Here is a 21546-nt window from a genome sequence, read left to right on the forward strand (position 1 = left end):
CTGGTCCTAATCTGGGGTGCAGGGACAGATGCAGGGGCATGCATCTCTGCCCCACCACGGATGGGGTCCCCAAACTTGTGCCCCCCCATACAGCCAGGAGGGCAGGGCGAAGGGCAGACCTCAAGGGACCCCCCCATAATGAAGTCTCGTCGGCTGCATTAGTTGGGGGCAGGAGGCGCCCAGCCCCAACAGATCTATACGTCCTGCATTAGGGGCCACCGGCACGGTGTAGGGTTACCCCTGACAGCAAGGACCAGGAGGCTGCCAGGGCGGGGGGGCGTGAAGGTCAGGTTCCCCCCCCGGCCTGGGGCTGGCGCCGATGCTTTTGGTTTACAAACATTTTGCAGATGGGGCGATGGGGTGTTTTCAAACTCCTCCCCATGGCTGCGTCCCCTGGGGATGGGGTGCTGGGGGGGTCCCTGGGTTGACAGTGTGGGTGGGCAGCGGGGTTGGCAAGAATGGGGAAAGGGGTGGATTTGGCTGCTTTTTTGGCTGGCGGGGAGCAGCAGGGCATCTTGGGCACTCTCCAGTCCACTTTCAGCCCAGAGGAGGCCCCAGGGTGAGGGGCAGGAACCCTCCCTCTCTCCCCCTTCACCAGCCCTGCAGCAGGCTGCTAATATTTTATTTAAAATATCTTTAGGAAGCGGAGGTCTGTGATGTATCAGATGTATTGAGAAAATGCTAATGTGTAATAGCGTGTGTCAGGGGCCTCGTTCATCACCCTGCGCCGCCTTCTGGGGGATCCATATCTAATTAACAGTAATGAATGAGGGAGCCCACCTAATGACAGCCCGCCAGTTTGTTATGGAAATGAGGCAATCCCATTAGGCAAAACACTTAATTAAACAAACTGCTCAGAGTGGAGGCCGGAGCAGGATGGGCACGGGCCCTTTGGGGGAGCGGGGGGCCCTGCTACCTGGTCCCCCACATACCAAGCGTGGGGCACAGAGACTGCTGCAGCCCCATAGAGCTGCGTGCCCATGATCCACCCCAGCAGCTGCGGGCTGGGGGAGCCAAGAGGGACCCACCATGGGGGGGTCCAGGCCGGGGAGGGGGCAGCGGGTCCGTTCGCATCCCCCTCTCGTCTCTCCGGCACATCGATGGGCGCAGAGGCCAAACACAGATTTCCAATCAAACGTGTGTACTTGGCTCCTGCTCTATTGACACTGAAGCAAGAAGGGCTCAAGGTTAATTCCTTATCAATACCCTATTGTCAGCTCATTCATCACCCGGGGAGGGCAAGGGCTGCCCCAGCTCCCATGGGTTTGGGAGGGTGACTGAAGGATGCCGTGCATCCCTCTGCCCACCTCAGCCCTGCCCGGGTGGCTCGTCTCTGGCTGGCGGTGCTGGGGTGGGTATGCGGCCATGTGAGGATGCAGAGAGGAGGGGATGGGGGCTCAAGTTCAAAGCTGCCCTGTGAGCGCCTGCCTCCCCTGCCCACGCCCCAGGCTGGGTGCAGAACCTGTGCGCAGGGTGTGCTGGGCAGTTCAGATAGTGGCTGTGGCCCCCATTTATGCGATCCTGTTTCCTAACTGCCCCTCAAGCCCTCAGGCCCATGTGCTGGGGGGTCCTGCCAGCCTTTCCAGAGAGTAGGAAAGCCCGTCACGGGGGCTACAGGGACCCCAAGGGAGCTCCAGGGTTCTTCATTCGCCGGGGTTTTCAGGAGGGCCTGGCACCAAGTCCCAAGGAGCTGGACCATGGTCTGTCTAACCACAACATTACACAGATTTGCTTAAGAAACAGACTGTCCTCTCCGTGTGATGGAGAGGGAAGTGGTGCGACCCGGCCTGCCGCCACGGGATGGGCGGCAAAGCTATTCCTGCCGATGGACTTTCAGTTTCAATGTTCAGTTAAAGCTGAGAAATAGGATCTAGTACAACTTCCAGGGGCCGGCAGCTCTAGGGCTGAATGCCATTCCCTATCAACTCACGATCTTTGCTTCTTGGCGCTGGAGTTTGCGCTTGATGGTCTTTTTCCTCGCCTCGAGACGGGACTTCTTGCCGGAGATGCTCTCAGGCGTGCAGAAGCTCTGGGCTGAGCCCTGCTGTTGGGGTCTTCTCCAGCATCCGCTCTGCGTGTCTGCTGAAGCAGCATCTCTCCACGCAGGAAAGGGGGCCTGCTGCCACCTCGTGGAGCGCTGCTCCCTCCCGGGCCCGAGCACCCCACAGCCGCCCAGCCACTGCGGGCAGGCACAGCCACCCTGGGCCAACTCCCTCCATCATCTCCGTGGGGCAACGGAGACCAGCTGCATGCCTCCCCCTTCTCTTTCGGGGAAGCAGCACGTGGGGTTGGGTTGCTCGGTTCCCTCTCAAGCCATCCACACTTTTCCATTGCTGGCAGAGCTTTGCCCGTATGCCTGCGACTTCCCAACACATAGAGACACCTCAGCCCATACCCCATTTGCTGCCCCAACACACAAAAGGCAACAGAAGATTTGTTTTAAAACACCTTTATTAGGTGTGGGCACAAGTCAGTTTTCACTCAGGGGATTGGTTTGAATTCCTCACACTGCAGGATGCTCCCTCTGCTCCAAACTGTGACCCCTGCCTGGGCTGGATCATGGCCCTGGTCAGCACGATCTTCTCCAGCACCACAGGGGCACCCTGGCTGTACGGGCACCCTCCCAGTGCCCATCAGCACCCTCCAGCCTGGGCACACAACCACCTCGACCACTGACTAAGCAACTTTTCTTTTTTAGAACCTCACCACTGCCTGGGGAGAAAAGACGGCACAGGGGAGCGAGCTGGCAGCCAGCTCCCTTGCAGGAAATGCTCACAAATGGCTTTTCCTGGTGAGGAAAGGTTAATTTGTGCTCTTGCAAAATGAACCCAGCTGAAAAATGCGCAATGGCAGCAGCCAGCAGCCCCTGGGCATCCTCCTCTCCCACCACCGCTGGTGTCTCACCCACGCTGCTCCGCCGGCTGCGCAGGAGGGCTGGACTGCAGGAAAAGGAGCTCTGGGCTCCCCAGGCAGGGATTCCCAGTGCCACATCCCGCTCGCTAGCCACGAGGCCAACCCAGGGACGCTGCGTTTTTCCTCCCAAAGAGCAGATCTGCAATACCCCTCCCCTAGCTCACCTCAGAGATTTACTTGGAGTTTAGCAAGGATTAGAGGTTGGGATTTTTAAATCCAGTAGTGCTTGGATCAGTTCTTGGCCGTGTGCCTTCGGGCTCCAAGTTATTAACCTTCTGCTTCAAATAACAAGCAACAGAAATAAAGTGGGCAGAAAGGGGGGCAAGCATACATGGCATAGAGGAAAGAAGAGGGCAATATATCACACAATACATTTAACACACTGCTCAAAATCATAATTAAAACTTGCTGGGACACAGAAAATGAAACCCACCCAGAAGACTGGTGATGACGTCCTCTGTAAATCACTGGCTTGCTCGAGATCCCCCTGCTCTTAGCAAGGTGTGTAGAGGAATTAGCCCTGAATTTCAAGATTGTTTTGCAGCAATGGAAACGTCTGTGAGCAGGTTGCCGCTTGCATAGCGTGGGGCACCTCTGACCACAGAGCTCCAGCAGGCAGCAGCCGCTCCCTGCCTGCCACCCTGGAAAGCGGGGCCGCGGAGCAGAGCTGGACTGAGCTGGGGGAGCAGCAGCCCCGTGGTGGGGGGTGAAGGTGGGGATGGGAGGTGTAGCTGACAGGCGCAGGGCTCTTCCCGGAGGGAGCTTTGCCGTCCCATCACACAGGGACAGAGGGTTTCGTTCCTGCTCCTGCCAGCCACACTCTGCAGCAGCCCGAGTCCTTAAATAGGAGCTCAACACTCACGGCAATAAACAGGAACAGCAAATTCCCAGCCCAGCACAACTGTATTAATTCAGAGGCGTATATTATGGAGTGCTTAACCGTTCTGTAAATACTGAACCCGTAGGAACCAGCATGAGGGTAAGTGCTAGTTAAATAACCTTTATCACCTCTGCTCCCTAAGAGTTTTCACAGTGCCGCAAACAGGCTGGAGGCTCAGAAGGCACAGCCCAGGGCGGCCAAACCCAGGAGTTACAGCACTGGCAGCACAAACCAGGGGCCTGCTTTAAAAAGCTAGGAGACCTCTGATGGGCTTTCAGGGGTAGGGGACCATGCCCAGATTTTACAGGTCCAAACCCTAGGAACAAGAATTTCTTCATGAAAAGCAACAGGCTGACAGCTATCTTACCACAGCGTAGCCCTCACAGCTCAACTTCTGTCATCACTGATCTGTGATCCTTGTGAAACTGGGATCACACCTACAAAAGACTGGACCCCAAACAACAAAGGCTCTTGCACCTGCAGCCAGTTTACACTTAAAAAATGAAGACAAACCAGGCCATCAATCCCTTTTCAGTTAATTCTTTAAAACCGCACCCGAAGTGGTATTATTCTTTGCTTTAAATAAGCATTGCCACACTAGCCTACTGAAAACAGCTGTTCTGGCCACTGACCACAACTCATCCTGTGCTGCCATTTCTGAGGTGTTTTGGTTCTCGTTTTAAACTTCCAAATTATTTTAGTGCTTCCCAAGAGACCTCCCTCTCTGTTTCAATTCAGAACAGCAAGTGCTTTGTAATCGTGGATGCCAGCACCCCAAGGGCGGGCGAGGCAAGCACAGCCGCTCACAGACAGGCAACACCTCCCCTAAAAATCCTCATGCTTTTTATGTTCCCACCCCTCCAGGGCAGCCCTGTGTTCGAACAAGCCCATATCACAGCCCTCCAGAGCCTGTTCCCAGCAACCTTTGACTAAGAATTTAAAGAAGTCAGCTAATCCTGTCCACTACATTACTAATTAGCTTGTAATGCTGTGGCATGGCATAAACATATTATCAGGCTCTCCTCTGTCTTTATCCCCACTTCTCCCCCAAATAAACAACAAAACCCCAAACCAAACATGGCTGAAGCACAGTGCAATGAGCTACTTTTTCACTAGGTGGAGGGAATTAATTTCTTGTATTACCAGTACATGCTGCACAGACAGCAAAGACTGATCATCCGAAGAAAACATTATGGGGAAAAACATTGAATTTCATGGTTGTTTGTGGGCTAGCTCACTGGAAGTGATTTAAGAAACATGCAGTATAAGTCATAGCTCCAAGAGACAGCTTCATTTTTCTCTGCAGTTCCACCTTTCTATTTCTGAGGTCTTTTGGGTTACAGCTGTGCTGGTTTCCCTGCATTTCCAGATGCACAAATATAGGCTGCTCAAAGACACACAATAATAAATGCGCAGCTCTCCAAGAAAGCAAAACTACTCAGGAGAACACACAAAAGACTGGAAGGAACAGAAACAAAACACAAGACACATTCAAAAAGATTAACTTAAATCCTTTGGTTGAAGAACACAAAAAGTTACCACAAACATTTGAGCTTCTGCTCAGGATCACAGCTTTGACTGCTCCATTTCAGCTCTTTAATGGAACCAGATGATACTCTGGTCACACTGCCCTGCACACGCCTTTTCCAGGTCTTACACTTGGCTTCTGGGCCTGATCTCCAGGCAAGGAGTATAATAAGAGCTGGGATGCACCGAGAGAAGAGAGAAGTCCTGCAGAGCTGCTTCTGTTTGCTCACTGCAAGGTAAAAGAAATGTCAGGGAGGAAAAAAACAACAAAGACATTGAAGAGCTGTATTATAAAATCAGTACAAGGCAACAGAACATGCACATTGGACATCAAGAACAAGATAACATGGAAAGCAAAGAACTACATGGCACAGAAAGAAACAAATAACACTCCATGTGAAATTCTGGTCTGTGACATCTCAGTAAAGCACAACAACTTCAACCGTGCTAGGATTTCACCTTCAGGACTTTAAATTGACATGGCTGGCCCAAAGGCCAACCTGGAGACTTTCAAACTTGCAGATGGTGAAAAAAAATTTAAAAAGCTAAAAAGTCTCTACTTTCCTCCCTTCAAAGACACAAATGCAAAGGGGGTGGCATTTCCCACACAAGCTGAGCAAAGCAGAGGCAAACACTGGAGGTCATTACACCACTAACGAGGTGAGCCCCCAACACAGTCAGAGAGGAAAGTCATACAGAGGTTGCTGTAATAGGTGGGATATGCCCGCATATGGCTGACGTGAGCGGAATCCAAGAAGTCTACAGCTTTCACAGAGACACCGAGCTGCTGCCGGGCATCAGCCATGTGCTTAATTTCACTAGCCTTGATGATGGCATCAGCTTGGGAATAGAGGTAAAGCTCAGGCCACCGTGAGGGTGCTTTCAGCAGGGCATCATAATGGCTCTCATGGATGAAGCGGGTCAGTGGGTACAGCAAGATCCGCAGCACGACAGCTGTAGTAGCGAAAGCAAGTAAGAGGAAATACTTGAGCAGCATGTTCGTGGATACCAGGACAGTTGCCAAGGCACGAAGGCCTCCTCTCAAGTTTCTTCTGCCAGGGGCACTATCAAAAATGGTGCCCGCTACTTTGAGGTTCTTAAATGGCTTGTGAGTATGGAGCGCATCAATGATGTAACGGTACAACATGACGCCACCATTGCTAAAAACATGAAAAAGAACCGGTCTGTTTTCAATGCTATAGTCAAAGAGCAGCTCCAGGAGTCGCCTGGCTGGGGTCTGGAGGGATCTGATGCCAAAGGTCTCAGAGAAGAATATCATCCTCCATGGAGCCGTGTAGCGGATGACGGTGCACCCCTAAGAAGAACAGAAAGAGATCCCACACATATTTAGGCTGTGCTGTAAATTACATGGAGTAGGCAAGCATCAGTGCAGAGAACATGAAAATTTGGGATAGACTTTCAACAGAAACCACAGGGCCAGAAGAAACTCTTTAGTGTCAGTAGCAAGGCACCGATATAAATAGGATTGTATTAATCATGACAGTACACAGCATTATGAAAAGGTTTGTGCAACAGCAGAGGCCTGGATTTGGTGATGTTTGAGATTCCTTTCAAATCCTGTGCTAACTGGCACAGCCCCTGGGGACACTGCCACCTGTGATAGTCTTCACTCAAGAAGAGAAAACCATCTCCAAGTCACAAACCTTCAGTATCAGCCATTTTGGTTAAGAAGGGCCTGCTCTGGTTCAATGTCATCTACCTCATGACATTGAAACAAATGTAAGAAGGAAGAGGAACTTCTTCCTGCCCTTGGGTACTACTCAACTGCAGCTGTCTCTGAGACTCACCCACAATCAACAGTGACATGATTTTCATAAGCTTTTCTGAAACTTTCTAGCTGTGCACATGAAGAGCACTGGTTCAGAGATTCAGAACGCCCGAGCAATTGCCTTTACGGTTAAGGCCTTACATTTATGTGTAGATTGGGAAACAGGATCTTGGAGGAGCTTCTAAATAGAGCAGATGGAACTACATTTATAAACGCCTGAGTTCTTCCCTATCACCTAAAGTCACGGACATTACACACTGACAAAAACGAGGCAAAGCCACCAAGATAGCCCTCCTGCCCAGAGCTCCCTGAACAGTGAACAAGGAAGAAGAGAGGATGTAAAGTTCTTCAATCAAAGTCTTCTACACTGTCTTGGCGTGGTTGCAGCCACTTCCTCATTAGGGAGTTAAGAAAACCCTTTCTCTCCTTTCCCCATTCCTACCACCTTTCTGATAGAAAAGGATTTTCACAAAAGTTGCCATGCTGCCATGTAATGTGCTCCTCATCTGCTCAGCAGCATCTTAGTCATGACAGTCATTTAACAATTAATTCTTCACTTGAACACGCCAATTCATGACTCTTGTGCTGGATTACACATTAACAATAGACTTTTTAATGTACAAACTTTGACACATATAGTGGAAACAGGTTTGGGTAAATACTGGGTCTTTGTATGCTGACAAAAATGTTTTACTGGATCACAATACCACAAGCTGGGTTTATGCCAGTAAAAAACAGGACTAGAAAGGAAGATGTAATAACTTAGGGAACTAGCAATAGGACAGACCTCTCTAGTTTAAAGACAGGGAGTACCTAGTGAGCAGGTATTACTACCATAGGATGCCTGTTTCAGAGATAGGATAAAATTAATTTGGATTACAACATTTATACAAATCATCTTCACAGGAAGGAAAAGCCAAAGGAACAACAGATGCTGACATGCTCTATCAGCCCTCAGCCTGGCCTTGCCAAGTCTGTGCTGTGGCCTATCAGCAAGCTGTAAATGCACAATCCTTACTCGCATGTTTACCGGTTTGGAAAGCTAATACAGTTCATGTCATTCATGAATAATCTCAGAGTTTTAAAAGCCTTAAAATACTGCAGTGATTCACACAACAGCAGAAAGTTTCTTTGAGGAAGTATTTTTGTCTCAATTGCATGCACAAAGATGACATCAGCAACGGTTAGATAATGCTGCCTGGGCTCTGAGACACAAGGTGCTTTCAATGACAGGAGAACTCGCCACTCACTCCCAATGACTCTTCAGACTAAGAGGCTTTAGACCAATTTTACCAAGATGCAGAAAAGATGCAGTTTCTCAGAGAGCTGTATGACAGTGTCATGAAAATATAAATCGGCTACTCACCTTCTGACTGTAGATTGCGCTGTATTTGGCCAGGTATTTGTCCTGGCAGCCTGCCCAACCTAGAAGGATCACCACAGGCTGACCATCAGCATGCCCTCTCTCTGTACTGCTCCCTGAAACAAATCACAAGATTTAAAATAATTGTCCTCCAATCTATCAGAATCAGAACTTATGGCATCTTGCCTGGTTAATAAAGTTTAAAGGCAACGGTGAAGTGGGTGTTAGCTTAATTTCTCAGTCAGTTATGAATACTGCCTCATCCCTGTTTCACTATGCGGGCGTGCTCTGTAGGACAGACTGCAGGTCCCTGCAGCTTTCCAAAGCTCGCCGCTGACGCGAAGCCAGCTGTGATCGCTACGGGGACAGAGACCCCCTCCTCACACCCCCCCGGGAGCTGAGGAGGCATCAGAGACCGCTGCCCATTTCCAGGGGGGAAATGGAAGCGTCCTGCCCTCCAGGAACCACCAGACACCTGATACAGCACAAGTGTCTTCACGGCTCCCTTCCCCCAAACCCTGAGGGGTCCCTCAGGCCCGCTCCCCCCCGCACCGCGGGCCTCTCCCGGCGCCAGCTCCACCGCCGCCTGCAGCCCGCGGGCGCCCATCGCCGCGCACTCCTGCCTCCCACCACACCGGCGCTTCCGCTCTCTCCACCGGAAGCTCCGACCCCCGTCCCTCCCGCAGCCAATGGGAAGGAAAAACGCCCACCCCGCCTCACTCTCCCTCCCCTCCCGTACCCGCCTCCCACTTCCTTAGCAACGCGCCCTTAGCACCCGGTCCGGTCTGGTCGCCCCGCCCACTGGTGGCGGAAACTGGCCCACCCATTGGGCCGAGGGGGCAAAGGCGGGCCGCGATTGGTTCGGCTGCGGTGTCAGTTATTTGCGGTGTATCCGCCCCCTCGGGGAAGGTGAGAGGGAGTGACGGGCTGAGGCGGGCGCTGCGGTGGGGGGGGGTCGGGATGAGGGGGGTTGTAGGGCCTGGAGTGGGGAACGCAGTCAGGGGGGCTGGGGGATAGGGTGGGCGTGTGGGCTGAGGGGTGTGTCTGTCCTGAGCTAGGCGTTTGGATCGGGGGCAGGCGGACACGGGGGCAGGGGTGGGCACGGAGGTCGGAGCGTGTGAGGGGCTGTAGGGCCTGAGGTTGGTTTTGAGGTGGGGAGAGAACAGGGCCTGTGCTTGGTCTGGATCAGGCCTGGTGGGACGGTTGGGTCTGGGGCAGGGAATGTTTAGGCAGCAGTGGATTTGGAGGGTAGAGGCTGGAATGGATGTAGGAGTCAGTGCCGGGTACAGCTGGGGGTGAGGGGAGTGCAGGGGCTAGATTTGGGCTTGTGGCTGGGGTTAACAGTGGGTCTGGGAGGCAGGACATGTAGGTGAGAGAGAGGCCAGTGTGACTGTGTGTTGATAGGTGCTGAGTAGAAGACATTGAGGTACACCTGAGGTCTGCCAGGAGATGGTGAAACCTGCTGGGGAAACAGAAGCTCTAAGTTTTGCTTGAGGCCGGGCATAACCTTGTTGTTGCAAGATGCAAAGGTAACACCAAATCACCGTCACTCTGTCATTCCATGAGTCCAAGGCTGTCAGTCCCTGGCACCTCACACTTGGACTGAGGCTGACACAGCACCAGTCTGACTTTTGATCTCAGTCTGATGATTTAGTAGCACTCTGGATGTAAAGAACTGCTGAATTGCCAGAGCCAGTTCCTAAATCACATGTGTTTTTCTTGGCAGGAATAAAGCACTGCCCTGACCCAGCCTTGTTTTGATCATTAGGACCAATAGACTGGGGTGGCAGCCCAGCACTGTTGAGAGCAGAGTTTGAAGCCAACGAGCAGGAGTTATGTGCTGATGCTAGCACTGACAAACGACTCAGGCAAGTCATTTAACTTCTCTGTGTCTGTATGTTCCCATATGTAAAATGGTCATAATAAAAATATTCATGTACATTTTCAGAGTACTTTACAACATCAGCTTAAAGACTACTATGTCAGCAGATGCTGTTATAGCAGCCAGGGACAGATACCACTGTATCCTCAGAAGCCTCGTGATTATTTTTTCAAACTCTTCTTCTTTTTTGCCATTGATTCACACGCAAGTCCTTTGTATCACTAAAATCCTCACATCCTGAGGCTGGTGCTAGTATTTCTGAACGGGGCGGCAGGGGGGGCATGTACTGCCGCTTTATAATAAAAATAGGATAGCATTACACTACCAGCATCTTAAACATAAATATGGAAACGTTAATTTAGAATCAATTTTGGGATGTTTCAGACTGTAAAATTCTTTTAACTAGATCTCTGTTGAGGACACAGGAGCACTTTATGGGACTGTAAATTTAATGCAAACAGTCTCTGTGAAATACAGATTCCCCCTACACACTGTCTGTTCTCTCAATATCAATCATATGCCTTGCAAGTAATGTTTCACAAATATTCTGTAAATCACAGGAAAATGCTTGCAATAATGTGAAATATGACTTTCACTTGACTGTTTCACCAGAGGCCCCTAACAAGCCATTCTCCTGTCAGCACTAACATTTGTTATGGCTAATAACATTTTCAATCACAACTATTTTGGGAAAATGGGTTTATTTTAAACCTGCTTCCCCGCAAAGGAGATCCTGAAAACACCCTGCCAAGGACACAGACTCCTTACAGAGCACAGACCGTTAATTCCCAAATGAAATTTTATCTCATCTTAATTCTCAGATGTTGTTTGTTAGCCAGCTTTTTGAAGACTTTGTTTGTTTTCAGGCACTGAGGTACATGTTCACCACTTGGTGATTGTTTTCAATCTGGTTCAAATAATAGCAATAGAAAGTTATTTTTGAGCAGGTATCTTGGGGATATTCTGAAGCTGGTTTGGGATTTTGCTCCATATTCTAGGAGAAAAGGCTTAAGAACTTTGTAGATGGGAAATTGGTAATCTTGGCGACTTGTATTACATTGAAAGAAACTTCTTATTCTGAAACCCAAAGACTTTGTGTAATTTTAACTTACTTTCTTTTAAACCACGCTTTAAATAAAACCTAAAATGGTGCTTTTCTTATGTAGGAAGTCCTAGAACTATATTAGACAAGCCCATACATGTCAGTGAAATTCTTACCTACCTGAATGAATGGAGAGCTTAATCCTCTGACATTTCACCCCCCTACTAAGTGCACCTTCACATTGGTCAATCAGGAATAAGGGATATCATACTGAACCAAAAGTGTGCCAAAGAAATTTGGCAAAGTATAGATTGCTTTAACACCTGTGTGAAGGGATGGAAGGAAGTGCAAGCAAGGGGTGTTTTTGTCATCTTCCTTGTAATTCTTATAATTTCATGTTTTCTTAGATTGTTTAAAAATATGCCATAGAAATTAGATTAAAAAAAAACCACAGCAAATGTCCATCATGCCAAAGTGTCCCAAAGCACTTTCCCAGTACCAAGGACAAGCACATCTTCCTGGAGTGGATGTGGGCCCAGTCCTAATGACTGCTGCTCTACCACGTGAATGAGGGTATGCTGCACTGCTGTGCTAACAGGCATTTACAGCCCCCTTGACCCTGTCACTCCCTATAAATCCATACCTATTTGTGCTCTCATTTCACCCTATTTACTCTCTGGCAGGTCAGATATGAGATGCAGTGTTCATGTCATGAGGCTAGTGAGAAACCAAGGCTGGGGGAATGGGCAACATGAAAATCACTTTATTAACAGAGCTCCTGTGGTGAAGCCACCTGCCCTGGAAAATAATCTCCAGTCTGTTGCAGATTCGTTGTGCAGCTTCAGGCATACTAGGAACTCTCTTTTTACCTCAGTTTTCTTATCTATGAAATTAGCATAAAGGAAATTCAGATGTAATTAATGACTACTAAGTGCTTTAATGTTATTTGCTAGAGATTTTAGATGTGATTCTGGTGGTAATCCCTTAGCACAGACTTTTTCTATCTTCAAAGCCCTTTTTTAACTTCTTTCTCACTTTTCTCTAGGCAGAAGAGATCATGACTTCCGTCAAAGAGCAGGAAGCCATCAGGAAGCTCATGGTTTTCTTGCAGGAATGGGATAGTGCCCACAAAACTGCTCGAAGACGCATCCTGGACAACTTCATTAAAAGCAGTGATGGCAAGACAGAACCAGAGCTGGAGCTCGAGTTCTCCCAGGGAGCCAGCTTGTTTCTGGCTCGCCTAACAGCATGGCTCAGGATGACGTATCTCTTTCCTTGGAAAGCTGGAGGTGGCATGCGGTAGTGGGATGGAGAGGAAGGGAAAGTTCTCTACCAAAAAATAAGTTTAAAAATTAAGGTTCTGTATGGAGACATCCATATCCAGCCATGTTTTGCAGGGGAGAGCAAGTGACTATCTAAAGATGGAACTAAAGAGAAAGTCGTGTCTGTCAGGAACCTAGAATTAGTGTTTTTTCTCATACTGAGATGAGTGTGCTGCCTCTGCATGCCTGTGAGGAGGTCCATGCTCTCCCACAGAGAGAATACCCAGTTCAGAGCTCCAGATTGCCAACAGCAGCCTGGGAGACACCACAATGGTCTGTAAATCTCTCCTTAGCCTTGTCAAACAGCTACATGTACAGCACATGCCTCAACAAGCTGCTCAAGTCCATTGGCATCTTCCTATCTGCTGCAAGTGGGTGAGCATAGAATGTCACTGTGCGAGAGGTGCCGTGGGGAAGGCACACAAGGGTGAGGGAGTGAATAGATAAAGAAAATAACAAGTCCTTGGCGGTCTTTTGGGAGGGCTGTGTTATGCATTTCAGGCAAGACAGGCCCCAGTGAAGCTTGTGGCAGGAATTTCAAATGCTCTCAAAACCAAATCCACTGCTTGTGCATGTCTCCAGAGCCACTGGGTCACTGGCACAATGTGGAAGGAGTGTGGTGAGAGCCCAAGTGCAGAGATGGGGCTTTCTGTGCCTGTGGTTCAATATCTGAAAAAAGGATGGGGTAAAGTGGGAGCTAGTGACCGGCTGGCAGCAAAATGTGCTGCTGGCAGGCATCTGCCTCTGCGGTCCAGGCTGAATCTCCTCATGCTCACTGCCCGGGCACCAGGCACCCACTGCAGCAAGGCAGGAGGTGATGGTTCCCAGCAGCACGGCGAGCTGACAGAGGAAGATGGGCTCCAAGGCAGGTGACACTTTTGGCTTTGTTCCCCCTATCCTTGCAGACGCAGATACCTTATTGAATTTCTGGAGATCGGAGGTGTCTTGATTCTCCTGGAAATACTAGGGCTGAACCACCTGAAAGAAGAGGACAAACGGGAGTCTGTAAAGCTGCTGCAGCTTGTTGCAGACACTGGCAGGAAGTATAAGGAGCTCATTTGTGAAAGCTATGGTAGGCGGCATGTCCATCTGTGCTTTTTCCTTTTTCCTCAGGTGAGGTTGTTCTCACTACCTCTGACCCCCAGGGCTGCTCACAGCACTGAGCCACTCCCTGCCCTCCACTTGCCAGATGGCAGATCGCTGCAGCGTTTCTCGGGATGGAAGGAGTTCAGGGGCTCAGCTATTGTTGAGCGGTTGCATTTTATCCCCCCTCTGAGTTTTTAATGAGCTCACTTTCTTTACAGTCATTTCTTTTGATGCAGTATGGCTGTCCTGCTGGTTGCAAGTGCTCCGGTTAAAACTACAAAACAGTTTCCATTCTTACCTGCAGTGTTCACCTACTGCAAACTTTCCCAGGCTTCCCCTCTCGGAGTGGGAGGATTTTGCGGCTTCTATCTTTTGAAAGAGCATTACAATACTTTTTTCCCCTGTTTTTTCTCCTGGGCAGTGGGAGCCAAACCCTGTTAGTTGTTCTGTAGTTCGGATTACGTTGTCGAAGGCTATGGGGTGATACCTGCTGTCACATCTTCCTCCAAGAGAGATGAAGCGGCAGGATCAGCAGAGGGACCCTTAGCAGCACTGTTGGCATCCCGGTGCCAGACTCTCTGCTTGTGTAAATGCCCTCAGAAGGGCCTTGGCCACCTACTCCAGCTGAGAATTTTGCCGATGGCTTTTCCAGTTGGTGGTGTGGCTCCTGACAAGGACAAAGAACTTTTTTCCTTCTGTTCTTCGAGCTGCACTTCAAGTGGAACGTGGTGCTGGGTTCTCTTGGGGGTGACAGTGGAACACCTGAGATGGGTGACCCAGTCTCATCCAGGCACACAACTTGGTGTTTCTTTCCCTGCACAGGGGTGCGATCCCTTACCGAATTCTTGGCCACTTCCAACTCAGCAGAAGCTCAGGAAGATGTTCAGGTTCTGATGGACTCCTTGGGCCGCGGCAATCCCAAGTACCAGAACCAAGTCTACAAAGGCCTCATTGCTGTGCTGCCGTGTGCCTCCCCCCGAGCCCAGCAGCTGGCTCTGCAGACGCTCAGGGTCATGCAGGTGGGTAGTGGGCTTTGCCAGAGGTGAGGGGCAGTGTTAGCTCCCGTCTCTCTCCTCCCCACTGTGGCAGGAGCTGGGCCAGTCCCCTTGGTGCTGGTGGCTGCACTGGGCAGCCCCTGTGCCTGGAGTACTGGGCGAAGACTGTCCCTGTCACTCTGCCTTTGTCCCCCCAGGACGTGGTGGGAGAGGCACCCTCCATCCTTGGGGAGCCCGTGCTGGGCGCACTGTGCTCAGTGCACCCGGAGGTCCAGTATGAAGGTAGGACCCGTTTAGCCACCCTGGGTGGTGGCCAAGGGGGTCTGGGGGAGGCTGTGGCTGGGGTCGGTCGTCTCAAGGCCTGGGGAAGGGTGGTGCGGCGTGGGGAAGGGCGATGGGGACGGAGGGCAGGGGAAGGGAGGCCTTGGCCCCTGCGACTCCGGGACCGCACAGCCCCCGCAGAGATCCCGCCAGACGCCTCATTAGCATGCGCCTTATTAGCATTTCTTTTATTTGCATACCCAAGGTGCACCGCGAACTGGCGGCGCCGTCCCGGTAGCGCTCTCTGCCGCCTCAGCTCCCGCGGGGTCGCTCGGGTCTGGGGTCGGGGCCACGCCCGCCTGCACCGCCGGGGGATCGGGCCGGGGCGGCGCGAACCGGGCGGCCGGGGCAGGGTCGCCGTGTCCTATGGAGCGACAGGCGGGGGTGGGTGCTTTGCGGCGGGGGACGGTGTTATACTCTGGTTTCTCTTCAGATCGCATAAATCTTTCGCCTTTTACTAAAGATTTCCGTGGAGAGGAACAAGCACGAGTGTCGAGAAATTTTTTGAGGCTCCATTTCGGTGGAGCTGCCCCTTTCTTGGTTAAAAAACAGCGCAAGCCGTATGGTATTACAAAGGGACAGTATGGAAAAACACGAAACCTTTCGGCGCGACGGGAGGCAGCGAGCTGCTATAGGGCCCGTTGCGCTGCGCACGGCCACCCCTGGGCCCGACCCGGCGTTCCGCAAGCCCCTTCGCTGCTGCTCGGGTCGCTCCTACAGTCCCTACCGCCGCCGGGGGCGACCACCTCCTCACCCTTGGCTGGTGATGAGCGAGCGACCGGGCGGGGGTTCGGGCGGTGCAGAGGGGCCGATGCCTGCCGGCTGTTCCGGCTCCGGAGAAGCCGTTAGCTGAGGTTAGCTCCTTGCGCCGCGGGGCTTCTGGGCGGGCCCAGTCGCTACTGCTCGGGGCCTCCGCCCTCGCCGCCGAGCTCCGGTGGTGGCGGCGGAAGCGGCGCTGGGGCGGGGGGGGCACGGCGGCCTCTCCCGGAGCCGACATTCCACCTCTGCGCCGCGCTGCCCGCAAAGATGAGCCAGCCAGAGCCAGGCGCCACCATACCCCCCCCGCGCCTCCGAAGCTCGCTGCCCCCGGCAGCACCGCCCCCGCCCGGCCCGGCCCGGCCCCTCCGGTCCCCGCCCTGCAGCCGCGCGGCCCCACCCACCCCTGCCTCCCCTCTGTCCGCGGCACCGGGGGCGGGGCGGGCCGGGCCGCTCTTTGGCATGTCCCTCATCAGCATTACTCTGATTAGCATACCCAGGGTGCAGTGCGGGGCAGCAGCCGTGCTGGCCTCGGTGGACAACGCCTCCCCGAGCCGGCGTGCCGGTGGGCTCGGGCTGAGCCGGGGCTATTGGTAGCGCAGCGAGCCGCTGTCGGGCCAGTGCGGCGGTGAGGGACGACCGCAGGTCGCCGTGTCCTCAAGGGCGGCGGGCGAGGATGAGTATTTGTGCGGGGGAGTATGGTGGGTATACTCTGGTTTCTCTTCAGATCGTATAAATCTTTCGCCTTTTACTAAAGATTTCCGTGGAGAGGAACAGGCACGAGTGTCGAGAAATTTTTTGAGGCTCCATTTCGGTGGAGCTGTCCTTTATTTTCGTTAAAAATAGAATAAAAGTAGGGAGGTTTTATAGGGCGTATGCAGTACGTGGGTCCTGATGCCGGAGCATGGGCCGCGGACATGCAAGGCCCGGGTCCCGGCGGGGGCGCGCAGCGATCTGCCACCGGGCCGGGACCGGTGGTGGCAAGGAGGTGGCCACGCCCCTCGGCACCGCCCCTGGACGCCCGTGCCGCCGTCTCATTAGCATATGCCTCGTTAGCGTTCGGCTGTTTTGCATACCCAGGGCGCACCGCGGCAGCGCTGCCCTGCCCTTGCCGCGCCGGGGACGGCTGGAGGGGACGGCTGCAGCAGCCGGTCCCGCCCAGTCCCGCCCGGTCCGAGCTGTTGTGGCCCGCAGACCTGCGTCCGCGGCGGGGTCGGGCCGGGGCTGCAGTGGCGGGAGCGTGCGGGCGTGCGTCCGTCGCCGTGACTTCTGGGTCGTGGGGCAGGCGGGCGGTGTGTCTGGGGCGAGGAGGAGAGCCATACTCTGGTTTCTCTTCAAATCGCATAAATCTTTCGCCTTTTACTAAAGATTTCCGTGGAGAGGAACAAACACGAGTGTCGAGGAATTTTTTGAGGCTCCATTTCAGTGGAGCTGTCTGTGTATGGTTAAAAACAGGACGGATTTGTATGGTGTCTGAAAGTCTGGTATGGGGGTGGTTGCTGTCTTTTCTGCCTGCAGAGGCCTCGCTGCGACAAGCGTGCCCAATTCCCTGCCTCTCTTCACAAACGCGCCTAAAACACCAAGCCCCAGTGCTGACGGCAGCTCCCTTATCTTCCAGCCATCCAGCTGCTGAAGGCACTCATGGCCCACGAGGTCCGGCCAGCTCTGCTGAAGGGCCTGGTTGTGTTACTGACGCCACCCAGGAAGAAAGCCTCTACCTTCTGCAACGAGACCGCCAAAGGTAAAAGATCCAACTGACCACTGCCTGCCACGGTGACCAGCGGGGTGTTTCTCCCAAGCTCCCTCGCCTCCTTCTGCAGGGCTCAGTCGTCGCCATTCCCATAAGAAGGGGAAGAGATGTAGGGTGCTGTCCTCTGAGGTGAGGGACACAACAGCAAGGGCTGCCCGGGTTGAGGCAGTGCTTGCCTGCAGCACCAATGCTAGTGTGCAGGCCTCCAGAGACCTGCTGTGGTCTGCTGTCTGCTGGGCAAGGACAATGAACAGTTCCAGCCCTGGGTGTTTCTTCCCCCAACTCAGCAGAGCAGGCCGCAGTGGCCCAGGCTCTCTGAGCTGTGTTTGTGCTGCCTTGGGCAACACGCACACAGATCCTTGCAGGGTACTTCACATTATACACAGTCACAAAGTTTCTCTAAGGAAGGTGTGTTTTTTGAAAGAAATCACCCTTTCATGCTAGCCGGGTAACTCCACCTCCCCTCCCTTCTACCATCTTACAAAGTTTGTTTCAAAGCATCATTCTCACCTTCCTAATGTTCCTCATGCAGATCCAACCACGCTTTGTGTGAGGGAGCCCGTGCTGGTGTATATTCAGCAGGCAGCTGCTGCAAAAGCCATTGGGTAAGAAACTCTGGAGAAAAACCTACAGAAGCATAAAAGGGACTTTAGGGAAAGTGGCTTCCTTTGGTAGGAAAGGCATGGGACATGTTCCTCCCAGGAAGCATTCACCCATTCACCTCTGGCACTGCTTTCTGGTTGAGTACCCCAGCTCAGATAAGACTCCTCTACTAGGCTGTTTGGAGATGGAGTGTGTTCAGGAATAGGGCAGAGCCATTGTCTGTAGGTAGCAGTGCTCAGACCTGCCCTGCTACTGCCACTGGAGCTGGCTTGAAGTTTTATTTATAGGGAGATGTGGAATCCCATCTACTCTGGCTCTGTGTGCTGTCACAGTGTCCCCTTTAAGGCTGGGCCTGGAAGCAGCGTGTGTGTCCTGCCACAGCGCAGGGATGAAGGGTGCTGTATTGATCAAGGCCACTGTATTCGCCACATAGCTGAGAGCCACAGCGAGCCGTGAAATACCCTTGTTTAACATCAGCCACCCAATGGAAGAGTCTACTGCCTATGACTGACTGCAGAATCCTTAAGGAAATTCATCTGTTTGTGCTAAAATTTGTTCATTCAGCATGAATTTCCTGCAGTGTCCACAAGATAGCACTATCAGAACACTTTTCTTGCAAAAGCAGATGATCGAAAGCCCTTGGTGGGCAGGGAGGCGTACTGGAGTGTCTTCCAGGGATGTGCTCACAGAAGTAATGGCAGTGGTGTTTTGTTCCTGGGTTCTTCATGACCACAGAATAAACTATCATTGCTAGACTTTAATACACCCCAGGAAGCTCCTGCCAATCCTTAACCAATTTGTACTCAGCAAACCCACATGCTAAATGATTGCTAATCCATGCACAGCCAAACATTTCTTGTTTATTTTGAGACTCTCCTGTCTCTTGGTGCCAGTAGGACAGGGTAGGACACATCATTTTCCATTGGGGTCGCACCAAGTTTGCACCAAAAGGCCCAGACTCCATTTGTTGTGTGCTGGCCTATCTCATTGCAGTGTATTAGCCAAGGAGTCAGCAGAAGTGGCTGAAGAGCTAATCCAGCTGAAAGTGGTACATGGCCTGATGGTTGCTGCAGGGAACCTGGACCACATGGCCAGCCAGAGACACGCCAGCATCTCCCTGGAGGTGAGTGTGGTGGTGGTATATGGCAGAGAACATCGCAGCACGCGGTCCTCTCCCAGAGCCCCTGGACAGAAAGGCTCCCTGCACTGTGGGTTTTTTTCTGATCATAGCAGTTACAGGCTTATCCACAAAGGTAAGATCGATACCTCCTTCAGGAAAGAGCTGTATTTCCCCTTCTGTCTGCCTACCTCCTGCCACCCACCACAAACAGCATGCTGGGAAGCCAATGTTTGTCCTCACACATCTGTTCTACCCCCATGCTTCCTGTGGGTAGCAAGCATAGACAGAGCTAGGGGCTAACCAAGACAAATTGCCTGGAGCAAGACACTAGCACAGAATTCTAAGCAGGATATTTTGTCCTGCTGGTGCTGGCTAAAGAGTTTTGGCCTGCCTCAGCACAGCTCTGCCTGTGTGACAGCCACAGGGAAGGACCATGCTGTCATTACATGGGAAAAGCTGAATGAGTGATGGCCAAGCACCAGGCTGCTCAGGGTGAAAAAGGGTTTACAAACCTACCTGGTAATGCAGAGGGTCAGTGCACCCTTCCTCTGAGCAGGCACCGACAGCAGAGTAGGATGAACACCCTGGCAACTACTGCACTGCAATCATTTCACTGAAACACCCTCCCTCCTCTTGTCAGTGAAGGTGGGAATGGACAGGGGGGAACAAGGTGAGGCTTGAGCAGGGACCCACAAGTTCCTCTTGAGTGTGTTCACAAAGTGCCATCAGTAGCACCGGTGCTAAAGGACGTGGATCAGGAACTCACTGGCATGTGACACAGGTTATCTGGAGCCACATCATCCACACTGCTCAGACACACACTCATTCCTTCTGCTTATATACCAACTCTCTGTTCTGTTACAGTATTTTGTCCACACGTTCCCCTTCGTGGAGGAATGCGTAAAGAATGCACTAGGACACACACTGTTCCAGCGCTTTATGGTAAACGTGCCTCCCTTATGGGGTTTTTTAGCAGCCCTAAGACCTTGGTCTGTTTGGCAGGAATTTAAGGACTGGATTTCTTTTCACAAGAAATCCAGTTTTGTATGGGAGCTCAGAAATAAAGCCAGCTACCCTTTGAGAAGTGTTCACCTTCAATCTCAGTGTTCAGGATGATAATTGCTCTGACTCAGCACCAAGACTGAGCAAGAGGGGGATCTCACACTCCTGCTACTTCTGTGACAGGGGGAACTTGGTGTCAGAAGTGTGAGCTGAGGGGCCAATGAGGCACGAGGTGACTTGAGCTCCTCCAAATCAGGTCGCTCCTGACTCTAGCTCCTGGGGTGGATATATAGATTAGTAAGCAATGTGAGGTCCAAGGACAGAAGGGTAATGAGGGGTAACATTTTGTTCCTTGCACCCAGGCCCATCCTTCCTTACCCCAAGGCACCACTGGGCAAGACTGGATAATCCAATTGTAGTAACATCTGAAGCGGGACAGGACTGCCTTGCTTTAGTCCAAACACAGTAGGCCCTGACAGGCCTTTCACTCTGGATCTGCCATCTTAACATGATGCAGGCAGAGCCCAGGGACAAGTCAGCTTTGACAGCTCAGAGGCCCTTAGGGCACTCAGCCCCCTGCACTGCTCCCACTACCTAAACTATTGTTCACAAAGTGCTCCAGCTGTGGGGGGAGAGCCTGTCTGGGTTAAGTATCCTTTCTCTGTCTGCTTGCCCCGGTCCCATTAAGATCCTCCCTCTTTCGCTGCTTTTTCCAGGACAGTCCAGACACCTGGTACACAAAAATGGACCCAGTCCAGGCTGAAGAACTCACCTCCAATATAGTAGACATCCCCAGAGACATGACGAGGATGCAGTCCACACAAGGTGTGTACAGAGCTGGGAGTACAGTCAGTTAAATTACACCCTTAACTTTTGGGGAGAAGGCAGCTCAGAAAGCAGGAGACCAGGGTGGGGGGTCTAGGGAAAGAGGGAGTAACAGTAGAAGGATCGCTTTGTAATCTGGTGTTTGTATAGCTGCATCCCATGTTGGTGGACCTGGAGCTCACAGGGCTGTTCTGTCCTTTCAGAGGCAAACCCTGGAAGGAGCTGAACAAACAGGAAGCAGAGGGTAGTAGCCTCCGCTCTGTCCTCCCCAACTCTGCCCCTTCCCAGAGAACAGCCAGCAGTGAGCTTTGTACTTCTGCCCTCAAATACAGACTTTGGTGGGCTGCTAAATATGTGTATTTTATGTAGC

General features: G+C 52.0%; 2 protein-coding genes across 2 annotated transcripts; one reads left to right on the forward strand and one right to left on the reverse strand.

Moving 5' to 3' along the window:
* Positions 1-5972: 5972 nt before the first annotated feature.
* TMEM53 (transmembrane protein 53) lies at positions 5973-9240 on the reverse strand (the record flags this gene model as incomplete). The annotated part of the gene is made up of 3 exons (XM_082003214.1): positions 9025-9240; positions 8476-8588; positions 5973-6635 (listed from the first exon to the last, which is right to left on the reverse strand). Exons 1-3 carry the CDS (start codon positions 9077-9079, stop codon positions 5973-5975), a joined length of 831 nt encoding a protein of 276 aa, XP_081859340.1. The 5' UTR covers positions 9080-9240.
* Positions 9241-9992: 752 nt separating this feature from the next.
* Positions 9993-21481, forward strand: ARMH1 (armadillo like helical domain containing 1; the record flags this gene model as incomplete). Its single annotated transcript, XM_082003067.1, has 12 exons — positions 9993-10001; positions 12442-12659; positions 13025-13093; positions 13624-13790; positions 14627-14823; positions 14997-15081; positions 17495-17617; positions 18159-18231; positions 19223-19352; positions 20214-20291; positions 21068-21176; positions 21465-21481. The coding sequence occupies exons 2-12, from the start codon at positions 12454-12456 to the stop codon at positions 21479-21481; spliced, it is 1254 nt and encodes a 417-aa protein (XP_081859193.1). The 5' UTR covers positions 9993-10001; positions 12442-12453.
* Between the last annotated feature and the right edge of the window lie 65 nt (positions 21482-21546).

Source organism: Phaethon aethereus (genome assembly GCF_964289735.1).
Source record: "Phaethon aethereus genome assembly, chromosome: 8".
In the NCBI taxonomy this organism is placed as follows: Eukaryota; Metazoa; Chordata; class Aves; order Phaethontiformes; family Phaethontidae; genus Phaethon; species Phaethon aethereus.